Raw genomic sequence first — 19,742 nt, 5'->3', positions numbered from 1 at the left:
TCCCTGTATTGTATATGTCCCTCTGTATATTAGAGTGTAAGCTCTGCGGGGCAGGATTCCCTTCTCCCAATGGTCCCTCCTCTCCATGTATTGTATCTGTGTCCCTCTGTATATTAGAGTGTAAGCTCTGCGGGGCAGGATTCCCTTCTCCCAATGGTTCCCCCTCTCCCTGTATTGTACCTGTGCCCCTCTGTATATTAGAGTGTAAGCTCTGCGGGGCAGGATTCCCTTCTCCCAATGGTTCCCCCTCTCCCTGTATTGTACCTGTGCCCCTCTGTATATTAGAGTGTAAGCTCTGCGGGGCAGGATTCTCTTCTCCCAATGGTTCCCTCCTCTCCCTGTATTGTATCTGTGTCCCTCTGTATATTAGAGTGTAAGCTCTGCGGGGCAGGATTCCCTTCTCCCAATGGTTCCCCCTCTCCCTGTATTGTACCTGTGCCCCTCTGTATATTAGAGTGTAAGCTCTGCGGGGCAGGATTCCCTCCACACTGTTGAGATGCTGGCAGTTGTCAGACTGTCACTTTAAAAATACTTAACACTAGTCTGATCTTTCCAGTGATCAGCGCCGCCGGGGTCTTGCGGTCCCAGAGGCCTCCAGCACTCCCGCATCATGTGACCTCTCCAGCAGTGATCATGTGACCGCTCAAGCTTCCGGAAACAGCTCCGCTAACGTGTCCATCCACTGCAGCCCGACCTGCCCATACAAAGCGCCCCGATGACGTTCCCGCTACGTCACAAGGGTCCCCGGCCATGCCACGTCATTAGGGCGCTCAACCTTAGCGTCTCCCTGATAACCAAATGCTATGCAGGGTTTTCACCATCTTTACTACCGCGCATTATACAAAGGTACGATGGGTAAACGTGACAAAAACCCTCCACCAAATACAACCCCGCGTGAACACATTCAGGTGCCTCAGACAGGTCCGCAAACCCCTGCCTTTCCCCATTATCTTAGCATACAATACAAGGATTCTGGGTAACGACATGCAAATGAGCACACAGTGTCACCTTTGGCTTCATGTCCATTGTAACAGGGATCCCCCTATAAGCGTACGACTGCCGCACCACACAGCTTTTTTTCGGCACAGCCTGGGGTCACAGAAGTGCAGTGGCAGTAACCCTAGTCACAGACAGCCGTCACAGAAGTGCAGTGGCAGTAACCCTAGTCACAGACAGCCGTTCCCACCATTTGGGTCTCTCGGCAGTGGGAGGGCAGTTACTAGCCTTGCAATGCTGGAATCCTTACCTAATCTGTTATGTGATAAGACTGCAGTATAAGTGACACCGCTCGCATTAAAGCAGAGATAAAGGAGGAGAGAGAACCAGAAGGCCAGATAAGGTTACACGGAAAGAGGCGGATATTAGATCCAGGATAATTGAATCTGGAAACGGATCCCATTGCTAAATTAAAGTTAGGAGACATTAAATAAAAAGTTATTCTGCCTGCTGTAAAGGGGACGGCTCCGCTTTGTAATAAACAGGTTTCAAACGGTTTTATATGTACAGGCAGCCCTCGGTTATCCAAGGGAATCCGTTCTGGGAGTAGCGTTGGATAGTGAAACCGTTGTAAAGCGAGTCCCGTGTTAATCGGTGGCGGGGAGCGTTGGTTAGCGCATTCCGCCATCGGATAACGCATTCCGCCGTCGGATAACGGCCCGTAGGGTTGCATTGTAAAGCGTTGGATATGCCATTCGTTGTAAAGTGAAACGTTGGATAGCGAGGGCTACCTGTACACGTCGTTCGTGGCTACTAATAATTAGCTAGATGGGTTCAAATGTTATTGCTTTAACTCCAGTGCTAAAAAATGTTTTATATTTATATGTCATAAGATGTTTTATACACCAAACCAACAGAAAATATATCAATAAAAAAAAAATGTATCTATAGAAATTGAGTTCATGAAAATATCTACATCCGATAAAAGCGGTTATGAAAATATATGTACTCACCACAAGCAGAACATGCAACATATCACATACACGCGTGTTTGTACAGAGGTCCTCAATATTCAGTGTTTTGCTGTTGCTATCTATCCAGAAGTACATACACACACACACACACACACACAATGTGTATAAGTTACAACACAATGGTACATGTGTACTCAAAGATGGATCTATATACGCTGGTGTGTGTGTGTATATACACACACTAATCCATGTAGCTTGTACATACCTGTCAAACTTATACTAACAATATATAAGATTGACAGGTATCTACATGCTAAGCTACACATGATATATTATATATATATATATATATATATATATATATATATATATATATATATACACACACACTGAATTATTTAATGTGCTCCCTCTTCCCCTGTGTAACTGAGTACTTTTACGCGTTACAATAGTATCAGATATAACCCCCCCCTGCCCTCCAAGCTGCCCCTTCACCCCTCCCAGGAGGTAAGAACCTGGGGGAGTAGCTCGGGTAACCCAACTCCTGCTCTGCCTGTGTGTGTGTCACTGTCAGCACCTGTACGCAAACAGCGCAGCTCCCCCCTCCCCAGCTAGGGCACTGACGTCACCGCTCGCACTCCCCCAACCCAAGCAAGCGCTTACGTCAACGGCGTAACTCCCTTCCGTGAATACGGGATCCCTATAGTGCCGGCGACGCTGACGTCACGCTACGGTCGCTGGAGAAAAAAAAAGTCAAGTTGAACTGACTTCCAGCGATCGCCGTCGCGCCGCTCCTACTATGAGCGGACGCGACAGCGCCAATAAATTTGTTTTGAAGCGACGTCGCTGTAGCCGGCACTATAAGCGCAGCCTAAAAGGAGCGTCCCGGGGAGGAGGGAGGGTGACTTACCGGCCCACGAAGTTCTCCAGCACCGAGCTCTTGCCGGCGCTCTGCCCGCCCACCACGGCTATCTGCGGCAGGTCGAGGTTGCAGGACTGCCCGATCGAGCTGAAGGCGTCCTGGAGCTTGTTGACGAGGGGAATGAGCTCCTCCATCCCCCGGTTCCCCATGGCTGCTCCCCTCTCTCTCTCTCTCTCTCTCCGCCGTTACCCGCTCGGCGCTTCCCTTTCCCATCCGGCCGCCACCCGCCTGCTGCCATTGGCCGCCGGGCGCGTCATTCAACGCCCCCCTCCTCCTCCGCCCGCTCGGTGATAGGGCGAGCCGCGCTGGGACGTCAGGGGGCGGGATTGTTGGGTGACGGAGCGCCCGCGATTGGTCCGAGGCTGGAGTTCCTGGGCTGCCGCGGAGGGGTTTAGGATTGGCTGCGGGCTCCTGCCACTCAAGGCGGGAGTTTGACCCCGCCCCCCCTTTGGCTTGGGGTCTATGTCGCAGACCCGGAAGTGGGATGTCAGAAGTCAAAGAGACACTGAGGGGAGAGGAGGTGCAGAGCTCCCTCCTCTATGTGCTGTATAATGCATTATATGCTGTATAATACAATATATGCTGTATAATGCATTATATGCTGTATAATACAATAGATGCTGTATAATACAATATATGCTGTATAATGCATTATATGCTGTATAATACAACTTATGCTGTATAATACAATATATGCGGATATGTCACCTTCATATCATCATATCTCAAATATATAACCATCCCTCTGCATTAAAATGCAGTTATTACACCCTTTCTGCTGTAATATTTGGCTATTATGTCACCCTATGCATTATAATGCAACTATTACACCCTTTCTGCTGTAATATTTGACTATTATGTCACCCTCTGCATTATAATGCAGTTATTACACCTTTACTGCTGTAATATTTGGCTATTATGTCACCCTCTGCATTATAATGCAGTTATTACACCTTTTTTGCTGTAATATTTGGCTATTATGTCACCCTTTGCATTATAATGTAGTTATGAGAAATAACACCGAATGAAGCATAGACACTAAGTCCCTCTGTAGTGCACTCAATGTCTGTAGGGAGAAAGTAACCTTGTTAAAGCTGCAGTTCAAGCAATATCCTGCATGTGTGTGTTTTTTTTTTTAATAAATCAGTTCTGTAGTAAGAAAAAAACACTTTAAGCATTTTCTGTTTAAAAAAAAAAAAACAACTTTGAAAGACCAATTTTCTTGTATTCTATTTTAACAAGCATGCTTGTTCCTATAGCAACCATTTACATTCCCCAGATCTAAAGATGTCGCCAAACTTTGCCGATCAATAGACGGAGAACGAATTGACCGGCAGCTATGCAGTTCTTTAGGTAAGTAGAGATTGTCCACATGAAACTATTGAAGTTTAAAAAATTTAAAAAAAACGGGAGCTTGGACTGCAGCTTTAAGTAGCTAGTGTGCAGTGAGAAACAATAAGCTGGTCCTATATGAATTGGAAAATGATTAATTTAAAATCCATTTATTGGTACAGCTCAACCCCGTTATAACGCGGATCCGCTTATAGCGCGATGTGAGCTTAGCTCACAATTTTCTTATTTAAGAATACTGTACAACACGATTATTGGTATCTTAAATACTTTATTGTACAATGCATACAATTGTACATTATTCCTAACGTGATCCGCTTATAGCGCAATGGGATTCCTTGGACCACAAGCACAGCGTTATAAGGGGATTGAGCTGTATATATTAAAATAAATTGGAACAAGATATAAAATGTGAGTACAGTATACAGTTAGGTCCGGAAATAATTGGACACTGATACAAGTTTTGGTATTTCGGCTGTGTACCAAAAGAAATTCAAGTTACAGTTAAATAAGGAATATGGGCTTAAAGTGCAGTCTATCAGCTTTAATTTGAGGGTATTCACATCCAAATTGGAGGAAGGGTTTAGGAATTACATCTCTTTAATATGTAGCCCCCTCTTTTTCAAGGGACCAAAAGTAATTGGACAATTGACTCAAAAGCAGTTTCATGGACAGGTGTGGGCTATTCCTTCGTTATTTCATCATCAATTAAGCAGGTGAAAGGTCTGGAGTTGATTCCTTGTGTGGCATTCGCATTTGGAAGCTGTTGCTGTGAACCCACAAAATGCGATCAAAGGAGCTCTCAATGCAAGTGAAACAGGGCATCCTTAGGCTGCAAAAAAAAAGAAAATCCATCAGAGAGATAGCAGGAACATTAGGAGTGGCCAAATCAACAGTTTGGTACATTCTGGGGAAAAAAGAACGCACTGGTGAGCTCTGCAACACAAAAAGGCCCGAATGTCCACGGAAGACAACAGTGGTGGATGATCGTAGGATCGTTTCCATGGTAAAGAAAAACCCCTTCACAACATCCAGCCAAGTGAAGAACACTCTCCAGGAGCTAGGCATATCATTATCCAAGTCTACCATAGAGAGAAGACTTCACGACAGCAAATACAGAGGGTTCACCACAAGGTGAAAACCATTCATAAGCCTCAAGAATAGAAAGGCCAGATTAGACTTTGCCAAACAATATCTAAAAAAGCCAGCCCAGTTCTGGAACAGCATTCTTTTGACAGATGAAACTAAGATCAACCTGTACCAGAATGATGGGAAGAAAAAAGTATGGAGAAGGCTTGGAATGGCTCATGATCCGAAGCATACCACATCATCTGTAAAACACGGTGGAGGCAGTGTGATGGCATGGGCATGCATGGCTTACAATGGCACTGGGTCACTAGTGTTTATTGATCATGTGACAGAAGACAGAAGCAGCCGGATGAATTCTGAAGTGTATATAGATATATTGTCTTCTCAGATTCAGCCAAATTCAGCAAAGTTGATTGGACAGCGCTTCACTTTACAGATGGACAAGGACCCAAAACATACTGCGAAAGCAACCCAGGAGTTTTTTAAGGCAAAGAAGTTGAATATTCTCCAATGGCCGAGTCAATCACCTAATCTCAACCCGATCGAGCTTGCATTTCACGTGCTGAAGACAAAACTTAAGGCTGAAAGACCCACGAACAAACAACAACTGAAGACAGCTGCAGTAAAGGCCTGGCAAAGCATCACAAAGGAGGAAACACAGTGTTTGGCGATGTCTATGCATTCCAGACTTCAAGCAGTCAATGCCTGCAAAGAATTCTCGACAAAGTATTAAAAATGAACATTTTATTTATGATTGTGTTAATTTGTCCAATTACATTCGAGCCCCTGAAATAAGGGGACTGTGTATGAAAATGGTTGCAATTCCTAAACGTTTCATACGATATTTTTGTTCAACCCCTTGAATTAAAGCTGAAAGTCTGCACTTCTATTGCATCTCGGTTGTTTCATTTCAAATCCATTGTGGTGGCGTGCAGAGCCAAAATTATGAAAATTTTGTAATTGTCCAATTATTTCCGGACCTAACTGTATATAATTTACAAATAATAGCACATCGTGCTTAGTCCCCATGGGGGGCAATAGAATACACAGCGTTTTTCGCCGGTTAAACGGCACGACGAATATTTATGCGTTGTGTTTTGTGCGTGTAAGGACAAATTAATCAGCACGACGGGCTGATATAAAATTGAAGCACAGGTCCCATTAACCTAATAAATCATTGCTGACGGATACTTCTAATATGGTCACGACGTCCACGAATTATTAATTACTGTCTACTACATATTGTAATATCGGTATTATTTCACCCAGTGCATTACAATGTCATACCACCTTTATATTGTAATACCTGGGTATTGTGTCACCCTGTGCATTATAATGTCAACATACCAACTCTGTATTGTAATACCTGGGTATTGTGTCACCCTGTGCATTATAATGTCAACATACCAACTCTGTATTGTAATATCTGGGTATTATCTCTAATATAATTCAGAAGGTTTGTTAGTCCGGCTATACAAATCCACACACTTAACCCCAGAGCCAACAAACTTGGCTTGCTATCTAATAGGATTAAAAGGAAAGGCGTAGGTGGGGTTCTGGTATGTTTGTCCCACAGCTTCGTATATCATATATCTATATAAAAGGCTTGTATGTTTCCATACAAAAGGTTCAGCTGTACAAGATAACTCATTATGATGTATATATATATATATATATATATTTTTTTTTTTTAATTACTGCTTGTTAAAATGACTAGGCGAGTATTTCACCCAGTCATATAGTACAGCCTTTAAACGCAACCTGGGATCAGATGTCTGTGAGTGGTTTTACTGGCTTTGCATCTGATCCCAGGCTGTGTTTGAAACAGCGAGCATTTGCTTAAGGGTTCCAGGTAATCATGGATTTAAGGCAAAAGGTGGCAATGTGTGCTCATTTGCATGTCATTTCCCAGAATCCCTTGCTGCAGTGGAAGCACTGTACGCTAGGTAATAATGGTGAAAAGCAGGGCTGCAGACATAAGGCTGCGTCCACGCTGCCGCTCAGCGCGCTTGGCTCGTCGAGTTCAGTAAATCTCAATGTGTCCGTCCACGCTCACGCGGCACTTGGCGAGACAGAGGAAATTGATTTCCAGACACGCTGAAGGGTCACATGACCTTCAGCAACCAATCAGCGCCCGTCACTGCTCGGCCACGCCCCCCACTTGAAAAAAAAATCGTGAGCTTCTCCGTGCCTCTAACCTGCCCCTTTTATGACGTCGCCTAAACTTCAAAATACAACTCGTCGCAATGGCGACGTCATCGGTCCCGTCGCCGTCTGTATAAGCGCGGCCTAAGACGTGAATGTGCTCACAAGTAATATTTTTATTTGCTATATGCTATACGGTGGAGGGTTTTTAGTCACCTTTTTCACCCACCATAACCTAAATTTTATATATATATATATATCATCTCAGAAACAGGGCACGCACAAAATAAAGGTAAAGGGAGGACGCATACTGTCCAAAAAGATACAGGAGAAAAGGGACAGGCACTCCTACGGCATAAGCAAAAACGTGGACTGCGTTGACTCAATGTTATGCTCCCCACCGGGATCTTTCTCAAGAGCAAGAAGGGTCCCAGTGAGGACCGAAACATTGAGTCAGTAAATGTCACCTTTGTGCATATAGGCGTGCCTGTCCCTTTTTTCTATATAGTAGCAGACTATTAGCTGAAGTCCTGTGGCATGGTAAGGATGTTTGAACCTTACGCATGCGCTGCAGTACATCTGGCAAGATTATCGGCACAAGCCATCTCTTCGATCAGCTGATGAAGGATGTGTCAAGGCAATCGGCTGTACCTCGGCTCTGCTCTGAGGATGCGATGAGGCGCTGGATAGACACGCCTCCAACAGATGATGCGCGCTAAGCCACGCATGCGCATTAGCACTTCGTGGTGGGAGACCCTGGATATCAGCTGGGTTATGACGCGTGAGACGCGTCCAGCTATATCACGGTTACATAGTAGATGAAGTTGAAAAAAGACATACGTCCATCAAGTTCAACCTATGCTAAATTTAGACTGATAAATGTAGACTACAGATACTTTATCTTATATCTATACTTACTTATTGATCCAGAGGAAGGCAAACAAAAAACCCCAGAGTGATATCATCCAATGATATCTCATAAGGGGGAAAATAAATTCCTTCCTGACTCCAAGAATTGGCAATCGGATTAATCCCTGAATCAACATCCTTCCCATGTATACTTATTTGGTATATCCCTGTATACCTTTCCTTTCTAAAACGATGTCCAACCTTTTTTTGAACAAATCTATTGTATCTGCCATCACAGTCTCCATGGGTAATGAATTCCACATTGTAACTGCCCTTACTGTAAAGAACCCTTTCCTTTTGTTGCTGGTGAAATTTGCTTTCCTCCGACCTTAAGGCTGCGTCCATAGAGGATGGAGCTGCACTGACGCTAAGGCTCGCCTGTTCAAGCATGAACGATTTCATGCACATGCAGGCGAGCCAGCGTGCGCGATCGGGATGCGGGGGGAGGCGGGGCAGTGACGTCGCTGGGCCAATAGCCCGCGACGCACCGATGTCAACGTCACGGCGCCGACGGCACCGTGACGAATCCGCTGCTGTGCTGTGATTGGATGTTTTCAGCCGACAGCGCGCTGAAAAGCAGCTTTGCCTGTCGGCTGAAAAATCCAACGCTTCAGCACGCCTGCGGAGGCTCGCGTGAGCCCCCTCTCAAGACATCCTCATTGAGGATACCGGGGCTCAGCGCGGAGCGTCCGCACGGCTGAGCGCTGCCTGTCCTTCCATGGACGCAGCCTAAGAGATGACCCCGAGTCCTTTGTACTGCCCTTGGGATGATGAATAGTTCTTTTGAAAGCTCCTTGTATTGTCCCCGAATATATTTGTATAGAGTTATCATATCCCCTCTTAGGCGCCTCTTTTCTAATGTAAATACATCCAATTTAGCTAGCCTCTTTAGATTGTCCATCCCCTTTATTAATCTGGTGGCTCTTCTCTGCACTCTCTCTAGTTCCATAATGTCGTTTCTAAGGAGTGGTGCCCAAAATTGTACTCCATTCTCTCATTCTGAGATTATGCACCTGTTCAACACGCCCCTATCATCTTTTGCGCGCCAAACCAAGCCTGCTTCTACCTTCAAATAGCTGCCTTTGCGTGGCTAACCTTTCACTCCATGAAGAAGCCTTCGGGTGAAACATATGTAGAGTGAAAGCACCACCGAGACCCTGAGGTTTTTTCTCTCTGCACTACCAGCCGCTGAGAGGTTAATTTTATTTATTTATTTATAAAAATGTGTTACCAGGAAGTGATACATTGAGAGTTACTGCTCGTTTTCACGTATGTCCTGGGCACAGAGTTAAGACGACAAAGAATACATGGTTACAAATACATAGTTACATAAGTGAACGGGGTTATACATTATATACATGACATTGCATGCACAGTTAGAGATAATATATATTATAGGCGTATGTAACAGTTACAGATAATATATATTATAGGCGTATGTAACAGTTACAGACCAGATTAAAATGTGAGACAGCTTTAGTTATGAAAGAACTTAGCCTGGTGGCGGCTGTGAGAGTCTCCTGTAGATGGTTCCAGTTTAGGTACCATGTGCACAGTACATCACGTCTTCTATCCCTATATACTTTAATACAAGATTTCCCTCTTGCGCACATCTTTAATTCACAGACTTTAAAGATGCAGTTCAAGCTGTCATTTAAAAAAAAAATAATAATTTAAAATTCAATATGTCATCAATACAATCTGCACACTAACAAGTGATTTGCTAAATTGCCGATCGATCCGTTCTCCTGTAATCGATCGCTGAAGATTCGGCTCGGCGTTCACTAAATGCATCCTGGGTAATCTTCTGCTGCACCGACAGCCAAAGTTCTGTGAGGAAGATCATGTGACCAGGCAGGCACTAGATTCAATTGGTTCACTGCTAGAGAGAGGGCAGGGATCAAAAAGGTGATGCTGTTTCAGAAGGGGAAGGGGACGTGACTTTGTAAATGGTTGCTAATGGTTGCAAAAATGCCTGTTACATTAGAATACATTAAAAATCTCTTTACATTTTTTTTAAGTGCTGCAAGTATTTTCTCATACTGTAATACAGAACTGATTTATTTTTAAAAAAAACCTCACGTAGGATATTGCTTGAACTGCAGCTTTAATAGGATCACTCTCTTAGATCAGCTGCCTTCATAGACTTTAATAGGATCCCCCTCTTACACACATCAGCTACACCTATAAACTTTAATAGGATCCCCCTCTTACACACATCAGCTACACCTATAAACTTTAATAGGATCCCCCTCTTACACCCATCAGCTGCCCCTTTAGACTTTAATAGGGTCACCCTCTTACACACATCAGCTGCTCGTACCGACTTTAATAGGATCGCCCTCTTACACAGATCAGCTTCCCCCATGGACTTTAATAGGTTCACCTTCCAATAAGTGAGACTGCCTTCCAATGAGTACGAACGCCTTCCAATGAGTACGAACGCCTTCCAATAACTGAGACTGCCTTCCAATAAGTGAGACTGCCTTCCAATGAGTACGAATGCCTTCCAATAACTGAGACTGCCTTCCAATAAGTGAGACTGCCTTCCAATGAGTACGAACGCCTTCCAATAACTGAGACTGCCTTCCAATAAGTGAGACTGCCTTCCAATGAGTACGAATGCCTTCCAATAACTGAGACTGCCTTCCAATGAGTACGAACGCCTTCCAATAAGTGAGACTGCCTTCCAATAAGTGAGACTGCCTTCCAATGAGTACGAATGCCTTCCAATAACTGAGACTGCCTTCCAATGAGTACGAACGCCTTCCAATAACTGAGACTGCCTTCCAATAAGTGAGACTGCCTTCCAATGAGTACGAATGCCTTCCAATAACTGAGACTGCCTTCCAATGAGTACGAACGCCTTCCAATAAGTGAGACTGCCTTCCAATAAGTGAGACTGCCTTCCAATAAGTGAAACTGCCTTCCAATGAGTACGAACGCCTTCCAATAAGTGAGACAGTCTTCCAATGAGTACGAACGCCTTCCAATAAGTGAGACTGCCTTCCAATGAGTACGAACGCCTTCCAATAAGTGAGACTGCCTTCCAATGAGTATGAACGCCTTCCAATGAGTGAGACTGCCTTCCAATAAGTGAGACTGCCTTCCAATAAGTGAGACTGCCTTCCAATAAGTGAGACTGCCTTCCAATAAGTGAGACTGCCTTCCAATAAGTGACACTGCCTTCCAATGAGTACGAACGCCTTCCAATAAGTGAGACTGCCTCCCAATAAGTGAGACTGCCTTCCAATAAGTGAGACTGCCTTCCAATAAGTGAGACTGCCTTCCAATGAGTATGAACGCCTTCCAATAAGTGAGACTGCCTTCCAATGAGTACGAACGCCTTCCAATAAGTGAGACTGCCTTCCAATAAGTGAGACTGCCTTCCAATAAGTGAGACTGCCTTCCAATAAGTGAGACTGCCTTCCAATGAGTACGAACGCCTTCCAATAAGTGAGACTGCCTTCCAATAAGTGAGACTGCCTTCCAATAAGTGAGACTGCCTTCCAATGAGTACGAACGCCTTCCAATAAGTGAGACGGCCTCCCAATGAGTACGAACGCCTTCAAATGAGTGAGACCGCCTTCCAATAAGTGAGACTGCCTTCCAATAAGTGAGACTGCCTCCCAATGAGTACGAACGCCTTCCAATAAGTGAGACGGCCTCCCAATGAGTACGAACGCCTTCCAATAAGTGAGACTGCCTTCCAATGAGTACGAACGCCTTCCAATAAGTGAGACTGCCTTCCAATAAGTGAGACTGCCTTACAATAAGTGAGACTGCCTTCCAATGAGTACGAACACCTTCCAATGAGTGAGACTGCCTTCCAATAAGTGAGACTGCCTTCCAATAAGTGAGACTGCCTTCCAATAAGTGAGACTGCCTTCCAATAAGTGAGACTGCCTCCCAATGAGTGAGACTGCCTTCTAATGAGTGAGACTGCCTTCCAATGAGTGAGACTGCCTTCCAATGAGTACGAACGCCTTCCAATGAGTGAGACTGCCTTCCAATAAGTGAGACTGCCTTCCAATGAGTGAGACTGCCTTCCAATGAGTACGAACGCCTTCCAATGAGTGAGACTGCCTTCCAATGAGTGAGACTGCCTTCCAATGAGTACGAACGCCTTCCAATAAGTGAGACAGCCTTCCAATGAGTACGAACGCCTTCCAATAAGTGAGACAGCCTTCCAATGAGTACGAACGCCTTCCAATAAGTGAGACTGCCTTCCAATGAGTACGAACGCCTTCCAATAAGTGAGACTGCCTTCCAATGAGTACGAACGCCTTCCAATGAGTGAGACCACCTTCCAATATGTGAGACTGCCTTTCAATAAGTGAGACTGCCTTTCAATAAGTGAGACTGCCTTCCAATAAGTGAGACTGCCTTCCAATGAGTACGAACGCCTTCCAATAAGTGAGACTGCCTTCCAATAAGTGAGACTGCCTTCCAATAAGTGAGACTGCCTTCCAATGAGTACGAACGCCTTCCAATAAGTGAGACGGCCTCCCAATGAGTACGAACGCCTTCCAATGAGTGAGACCGCCTTCCAATAAGTGAGACTGCCTTCCAATAAGTGAGACTGCCTCCCAATGAGTACGAACGCCTTCCAATAAGTGAGACGGCCTCCCAATGAGTACGAACGCCTTCCAATAAGTGAGACTGCCTTCCAATGAGTACGGACGCCTTCCAATAAGTGAGACTGCCTTCCAATAAGTGAGACTGCCTTCCAATAAGTGAGACTGCCTTACAATAAGTGAGACTGCCTTCCAATGAGTACGAACACCTTCCAATGAGTGAGACTGCCTTCCAATAAGTGAGACTGCCTTCCAATAAGTGAGACTGCCTTCCAATAAGTGAGACTGCCTTCCAATAAGTGAGACTGCCTCCCAATGAGTGAGACTGCCTTCTAATGAGTGAGACTGCCTTCCAATGAGTGAGACTGCCTTCCAATGAGTACGAACGCCTTCCAATGAGTGAGACTGCCTTCCAATAAGTGAGACTGCCTTCCAATAAGTGAGACTGCCTTCCAATGAGTGAGACTGCCTTCCAATGAGTACGAACGCCTTCCAATGAGTGAGACTGCCTTCCAATGAGTGAGACTGCCTTCCAATGAGTACGAACGCCTTCCAATAAGTGAGACAGCCTTCCAATGAGTACGAACGCCTTCCAATAAGTGAGACAGCCTTCCAATGAGTACGAACGCCTTCCAATAAGTGAGACTGCCTTCCAATGAGTACGAACGCCTTCCAATAAGTGAGACTGCCTTCCAATGAGTACGAACGCCTTCCAATGAGTGAGACCACCTTCCAATAAGTGAGACTGCCTTCCAATGAGTACGAACGCCTTCCAATAAGTGAGACTGCCTTCCAATAAGTGAGACTGCCTTCCAATAAGTGAGACTGCCTTCCAATGAGTACGAACGCCTTCCAATAAGTGAGACAGCCTTCCAATAAGTGAGACTGCCTTCCAATGAGTACAAACGCCTTCCAATAAGTGAGACTGCCTCCCAATGAGTATGAACGCCTTCCAATAAGTGAGACTGCCTCCCAATGAGTACGAACGCCATCCAATAAGTGAGACGGCCTTCCAATGAGTACGAACGCCTTCCAATGAGTGAGACTGCCTTCCAATAAGTGAGACTGCCTTCCAATAAGTGAGACTGCCTTCCAATGAGTACGAACGCCTTCCAATGAGTGAGACTGCCTTCCAATAAGTGAGACTGCCTTCCAATAAGTGAGACTGCCTTCCAATAAGTGAGACTGCCTTCCAATGAGTGAGACTGCCTTCCAATGAGTACGAACGCCTTCCAATGAGTGAGACTGCCTTCCAATAAGTGAGACTGCCTTCCAATAAGTGAGACTGCCTTCCAATAAGTGAGACTGCCTTCCAATAAGTGAGACTGCCTTCCAATGAGTGAGACTGCCTTCCAATGAGTACGAACGCCTTCCAATAAGTGAGACTGCCTTCCAACGAGTACGAACGCCTTCCAATAAGTGAGACCGCCTTCCAATGAGTGTGAGACTGGTTTCCAATAAGTGAGACTGCCTTCCAATGAGTACGAACGCCTTCCAATGAGTGAGACTGCCTTCCAATAAGTGAGACTGCCTTCCAATAAGTGAGACTGCCTTCCAATAAGTGAGACTGCCTTCCAATGAGTGAGACTGCCTTCCAATGAGTACGAACGCCTTCCAATGAGTGAGACTGCCTTCCAATAAGTGAGACTGCCTTCCAATAAGTGAGACTGCCTTCCAATAAGTGAGACTGCCTTCCAATAAGTGAGACTGCCTTCCAATGAGTGAGACTGCCTTCCAATGAGTACGAACGCCTTCCAATGAGTGAGACTGCCTTCCAATAAGTGAGACTGCCTTCCAATAAGTGAGACTGCCTTCCAATAAGTGAGACTGCCTTCCAATAAGTGAGACTGCCTTCCAATGAGTGAGACTGCCTTCCAATGAGTACGAACGCCTTCCAATGAGTGAGACTGCCTTCCAATAAGTGAGACTGCCTTCCAATAAGTGAGACTGCCTTCCAATAAGTGAGACTGCCTTCCAATAAGTGAGACTGCCTTCCAATGAGTGAGACTGCCTTCCAATGAGTACGAACGCCTTCCAATAAGTGAGACTGCCTTCCAACGAGTACGAACGCCTTCCAATAAGTGAGACCGCCTTCCAATGAGTGTGAGACTGGTTTCCAATAAGTGAGACTGCCTTCCAATGAGTACGAACGCCTTCCAATGAGTGAGACTGCCTTCCAATAAGTGAGACTGCCTTCCAATAAGTGAGACTGCCTTCCAATAAGTGAGACTGCCTTCCAATGAGTGAGACTGCCTTCCAATGAGTACGAACGCCTTCCAATGAGTGAGACTGCCTTCCAATAAGTGAGACTGCCTTCCAATAAGTGAGACTGCCTTCCAATAAGTGAGACTGCCTTCCAATAAGTGAGACTGCCTTCCAATGAGTGAGACTGCCTTCCAATGAGTACGAACGCCTTCCAATGAGTGAGACTGCCTTCCAATAAGTGAGACTGCCTTCCAATAAGTGAGACTGCCTTCCAATAAGTGAGACTGCCTTCCAATAAGTGAGACTGCCTTCCAATGAGTGAGACTGCCTTCCAATGAGTACGAACGCCTTCCAATAAGTGAGACTGCCTTCCAACGAGTACGAACGCCTTCCAATAAGTGAGACCGCCTTCCAATGAGTGTGAGACTGGTTTCCAATGAGCGAGACACTTCCTTCCAATGAGCGAGACACTTCCAATGAGTGAGACACTTCCTTCCAATGAGCGAGACACTTCCTTCTAATCAGTGAGACTGTCCATAAATGAGCAATTGCCCTCTAATGAGTGAGACTGTCCCTTAATTAGTGAGCGCTGCCTTCTAATAAGTGGCACTGTCTTCTGATGAGTGAGACTGCCTTCTAAAGAGTGACTGACTTCTAAAGAGCGAGACTACCTTACAATGAGTAAGAATGCCTGCAAATGAGTGAGACACTTTCTTCTAATATTTGAGACTGTCCTCCAGTAAGACAACTTTCCAATGAGCGAGACTGCCATCTAATGAGCGACAAGTAAAAAACAAAGATTGTGAGGCGCCACTTATGAAGGTGAAAATATATATATATATATATAAATCAAAAATATTGTGATAAATTACAAAAGTGCTCAAATATAATGAAAACTGGCAAACTTTGCTGCTCAACCCTCTTAGGAGAAAATCCAATTATCTCCTATCTGGAATGGTGTGGAGAAACTTGTGGGGAGCGCAGGTATCACCATAAACATGTAAGGGAAAAGAATAATAATAAAATAGTGTGGTATGTCTAAATAAACACAGCAACCTAAGCAGGAATCATGAATGGGAACTCACATTCTCCCAGTGGTAATACAGCCTTTGAATAGCAATAGATGCAGTGGGTAGATTCAGCAATGTGCATTGGGGTCACACTTCTGAACTGCTGCTGGTTCACTCAACGCGTTTCGCTGTCATTTTAATGTATTACACATGGATATTAGTATGCATGGATAGTCCCGCCCATCAGCCAATCACAAAGCACCATTTTAACCAATGGGAAGCGGAGAATTAACCATCCACCCAATCAGAACCAAGTAGGGGCATATATACATGGACAAAGTTTCTCCACATCTAATGAGCGATACTGCCCCCCAAAGAGTGACACTCTTGTAATGAGAGAGATTGCCTTGTAATGAGTGAGATTGCCTTCTAATGAGCGTGACAGTCTGATGAGTGAGACTGCCTTCTTTCTAATGGGTTGAGACTGCCTTCTAATTAGTGAGACTGTCCTCCAATGAGTAACACTCATTTGATGTAGACTCACTTCTAAGCAATCCAATGATATATTTATCTGTAGTCCCCCTGTGAGACGTTAAAGGGTTAAGGACCCTAGAGGTTTAACTGTGCAAGGTCACACAGAGTTAGTCCCCTCCCCATCATGTGATATAGGGTGACTTGCAGAAAGGATAGCCACTCAGTCTTGTGACCGGAATTGGAGGAGATGCAGTATATAGCGCCTCCCAGTGTTCTAGAATCAGCTTCCTCGGTAGTAGCAGTTGGAGAGGGCCTCACTGTAAGTTATGTAAATAGGTTTAAGTGTACGAGATGTCTTGCCACCTTTATTGTTTTCAGTTAAGGAACGTGCCCTTTACAGATAGAGGCCATAGTAATGAACAGAGATTGTTCTCTGACTAGGAGAGGAGCAGCCAAGTGCTCAGAGTAGAAACTCCGGAGCAGAGTTGGATCGGGCCCAGCAGAAAGTCCCTAGTACAGTCCCGATCCAATAGGTATGAATGAGGTAGAGGGCGCACAGTGACAGGATATTGATCCCTGAAGATAGCGTGTACTCCCAACGACAGGTCCTCAGTAAACTCCCAATCTGATAAGTACAGAAGAATGGCGTCCACAGTAAGGGGATACTGATCCCAGGGAATAGTATGTCCCAGTTGCCCAGATACATGGGCATTGAGGAAGATATATGTAACGGTGATTCCCCCCTCCCCCCCTCCCACAATCTCACATAGGGTCTCCTAGGGGAACTAGCTCTCTGGTTACAGGGTTCTTGTTGGTGCATACCTGCTGGTAAGAGGGGGCCCTGAGTCTCCCGCGATGTCATGGGGGATAACAGGACAGGCTTCTGGGGCTGTGCCCCAATTCTTCTTACTGGTGCAGCGCCTCCATCTTGTGCAGCCCCCAGTTGTGTGGGGTGGAGTATCTGCAAAAGAGATATATCCCCCTCCTCCCAATATACTCCACTCTCAGGCAGGAGGTATAGATAAAAGCAGATGTTCTTTATTGGCCCTTCCTGATTCAACACAGTCTCTATCACAGCACACCGCAATCAAAGGTTGTCACCTTCAGGATGTCCCTGGACATCACTCCTAGTCAGAGTCCTAGGAGCTGTCCTTGCTCTTCCCTTACTCCCTTGTGGAGTAAGAGGAATATCTCTCCCCTCTCCCAGAGGGAGGGCCTTAAGCGTACCAGAGCCCTGGCAGCTAGCTGGAACCGACTATCCTCTCTCTAAGATGGAGAGGAACTTCCTAAAACAGGAAGTGGTCATTCATTTAGTACAGATCCAGTAGCCCCACCCCTGTGCCCTTGACTGAGACAAGGCATGAGCACTACCTTCTCTGACCAACTAAATTACAGTGAGAAGGGAAAACACATATTTACTCCTGGCAAACCTGCCCTTGCCAGGGATTATTGCACAGGAAGAGGACAGAATAATAGCCAAAACCTACCAGGGCTATATATACAATAGATTGCCAATCTAACATTACTAAAGGATATAAGTACCTCCCCAGCGTATGAGTGAGAGTTACCAAGGGGATGAAATCCTATAGAAGCCGAAGTATCTCCCTAGTGTAGGAGTTAGAGCCACCAAGGGAAGAAGCACTTGGTAATTATATTGTTTGCCACCAGTTATTGTCTATGTGAATCCTGCCCTTGTATGTGGAGCATTACCGACGGATGTGAATAAAGCTCTTTGTTCATGCTATTAAAGTTCCTGGCGTCCTTCATTCTAATACAGCTCAACCCCCTTATAACGCTGTGCATCACATCGCGCTATAAGCGGATCGCGTTAGAAATAATGTACAATTGTATGCATTGTACAATAAACTGTTTAAGATACCAATAATCGTGTTGTAAAGTATTCATAAATACGAAAATTGGGGAGCCACGCTCACATCGCGCTATAAGCGGATCCGCGTTGTAACGGATCCGCGGTATAACAGGGTTGAGCTGTATCTACACCCAGCCTACACGGACCCTGCACAGGTATGAGGAACTGAGCACAGCCCTCTGAATTGTCTCACGATGTAAACTCATTTAGAGCCGGGCAAGGAGGGTGACCCATATACTGTATAGAGGTCCGTTGGTTTAAGATGTGGGAGGGGAGCACCTAAAAGAGAGGTAATCCAGGGGGGGGGGTTGGCGGGGGGGTGAGGTATTCACACGATGTGTGATATCAAACAGATGAATGTAATCCCTCTCTCTAGGGCCGCGTCCTTGGTTATCGCGAACCAGCTCCCTTGACGTCACGGCCTCGCCCACGACACGCCCCCCTCGTCGCATCCAATGAGGGGGCACAAATCGCTGAAGCTACAGGCAAGCGTGAAGCGTCTCGCACGGCCGCCCCCGCGCGCATGCCCCCAACATGGACGCAGCCTAACGGGTTACTAGTATGGTTAGCGTGGACCGGGCCCCACCCTGTGTTTTCATGGGATCACGGAAGACTATATAAGGGAAGGGGAATAGGGGATACCTGCCATTAATATGTTTATATAGGAGTAAGCAGACGCTTCTTGTTCTTTTTATATGTGGAATCATTACTGAAATGTGCTCGATTTCGGCTTCTTGCCTGATAAGCCCCCGATAAGGGCCCCGGCTAATAATATTTAACCCTTTGGGACCAGGGTTGCCACCACTCTGGGTTTGACCCGGAGACTACGGGACAGTGGCAGCATCTCCCGGCATCTCCCCCCTGCAACTCCCGTCAACATGGCTGCACGACATCAAATGGCGCCGCGTTGCCACCACAACGGGACGCTACGTGACGTCACGCAATTGCCATGACAATGGGGTGTCACGTGACGCCTTGGCGCCATAAGGGGTCCCGTTGTCATGGCAACTTTACGTCACGCTGTCATGGTGTATTGGGTCGTGACTAAATAGGACTTTTTAGCGATACTTGTCCATTTCTTATATTTGTATTTATTATTTTCACATATATATCTTTTGATAAGAAGGCTTTCTACCCTAGATCTTGTTTGAAGGGCTAGCTTGTGTTTTCTAAGAATATCATGCTGTAAATTATCAATAAAGTTCATGCAAAAAAAATAATTTAAAAATCATCTTCCTGCCGCTCTGTGGTGGCTTTCTTTGTCGCCATGGAGCTGGAACG

General features: G+C 45.5%; 1 protein-coding gene across 1 annotated transcript in view; it reads right to left on the bottom strand.

Annotated features, from left to right (window-relative positions):
- DNM2 (dynamin 2) overlaps positions 1 to 3,092 on the bottom strand; it is a 48,228-nt gene extending 45,136 nt beyond the window's left edge. Inside the window, 1 exon segment of the mRNA XM_075577838.1 lies at positions 2,821 to 3,092. Coding sequence (XP_075433953.1) covers positions 2,821 to 2,981 — 161 coding nt within the window. The 5' untranslated portion in view covers positions 2,982 to 3,092.
- Between the last annotated feature and the right edge of the window lie 16,650 nt (positions 3,093 to 19,742).

The sequence above is a fragment of the Ascaphus truei genome, chromosome 20 (assembly GCF_040206685.1).
Source record: "Ascaphus truei isolate aAscTru1 chromosome 20, aAscTru1.hap1, whole genome shotgun sequence".
Lineage (NCBI taxonomy): Eukaryota > Metazoa > Chordata > Amphibia > Anura > Ascaphidae > Ascaphus > Ascaphus truei.
The sequence above is the reverse complement of the archived record's forward strand: the minus strand, read 5'-3'. Positions and strand labels throughout refer to the sequence as shown.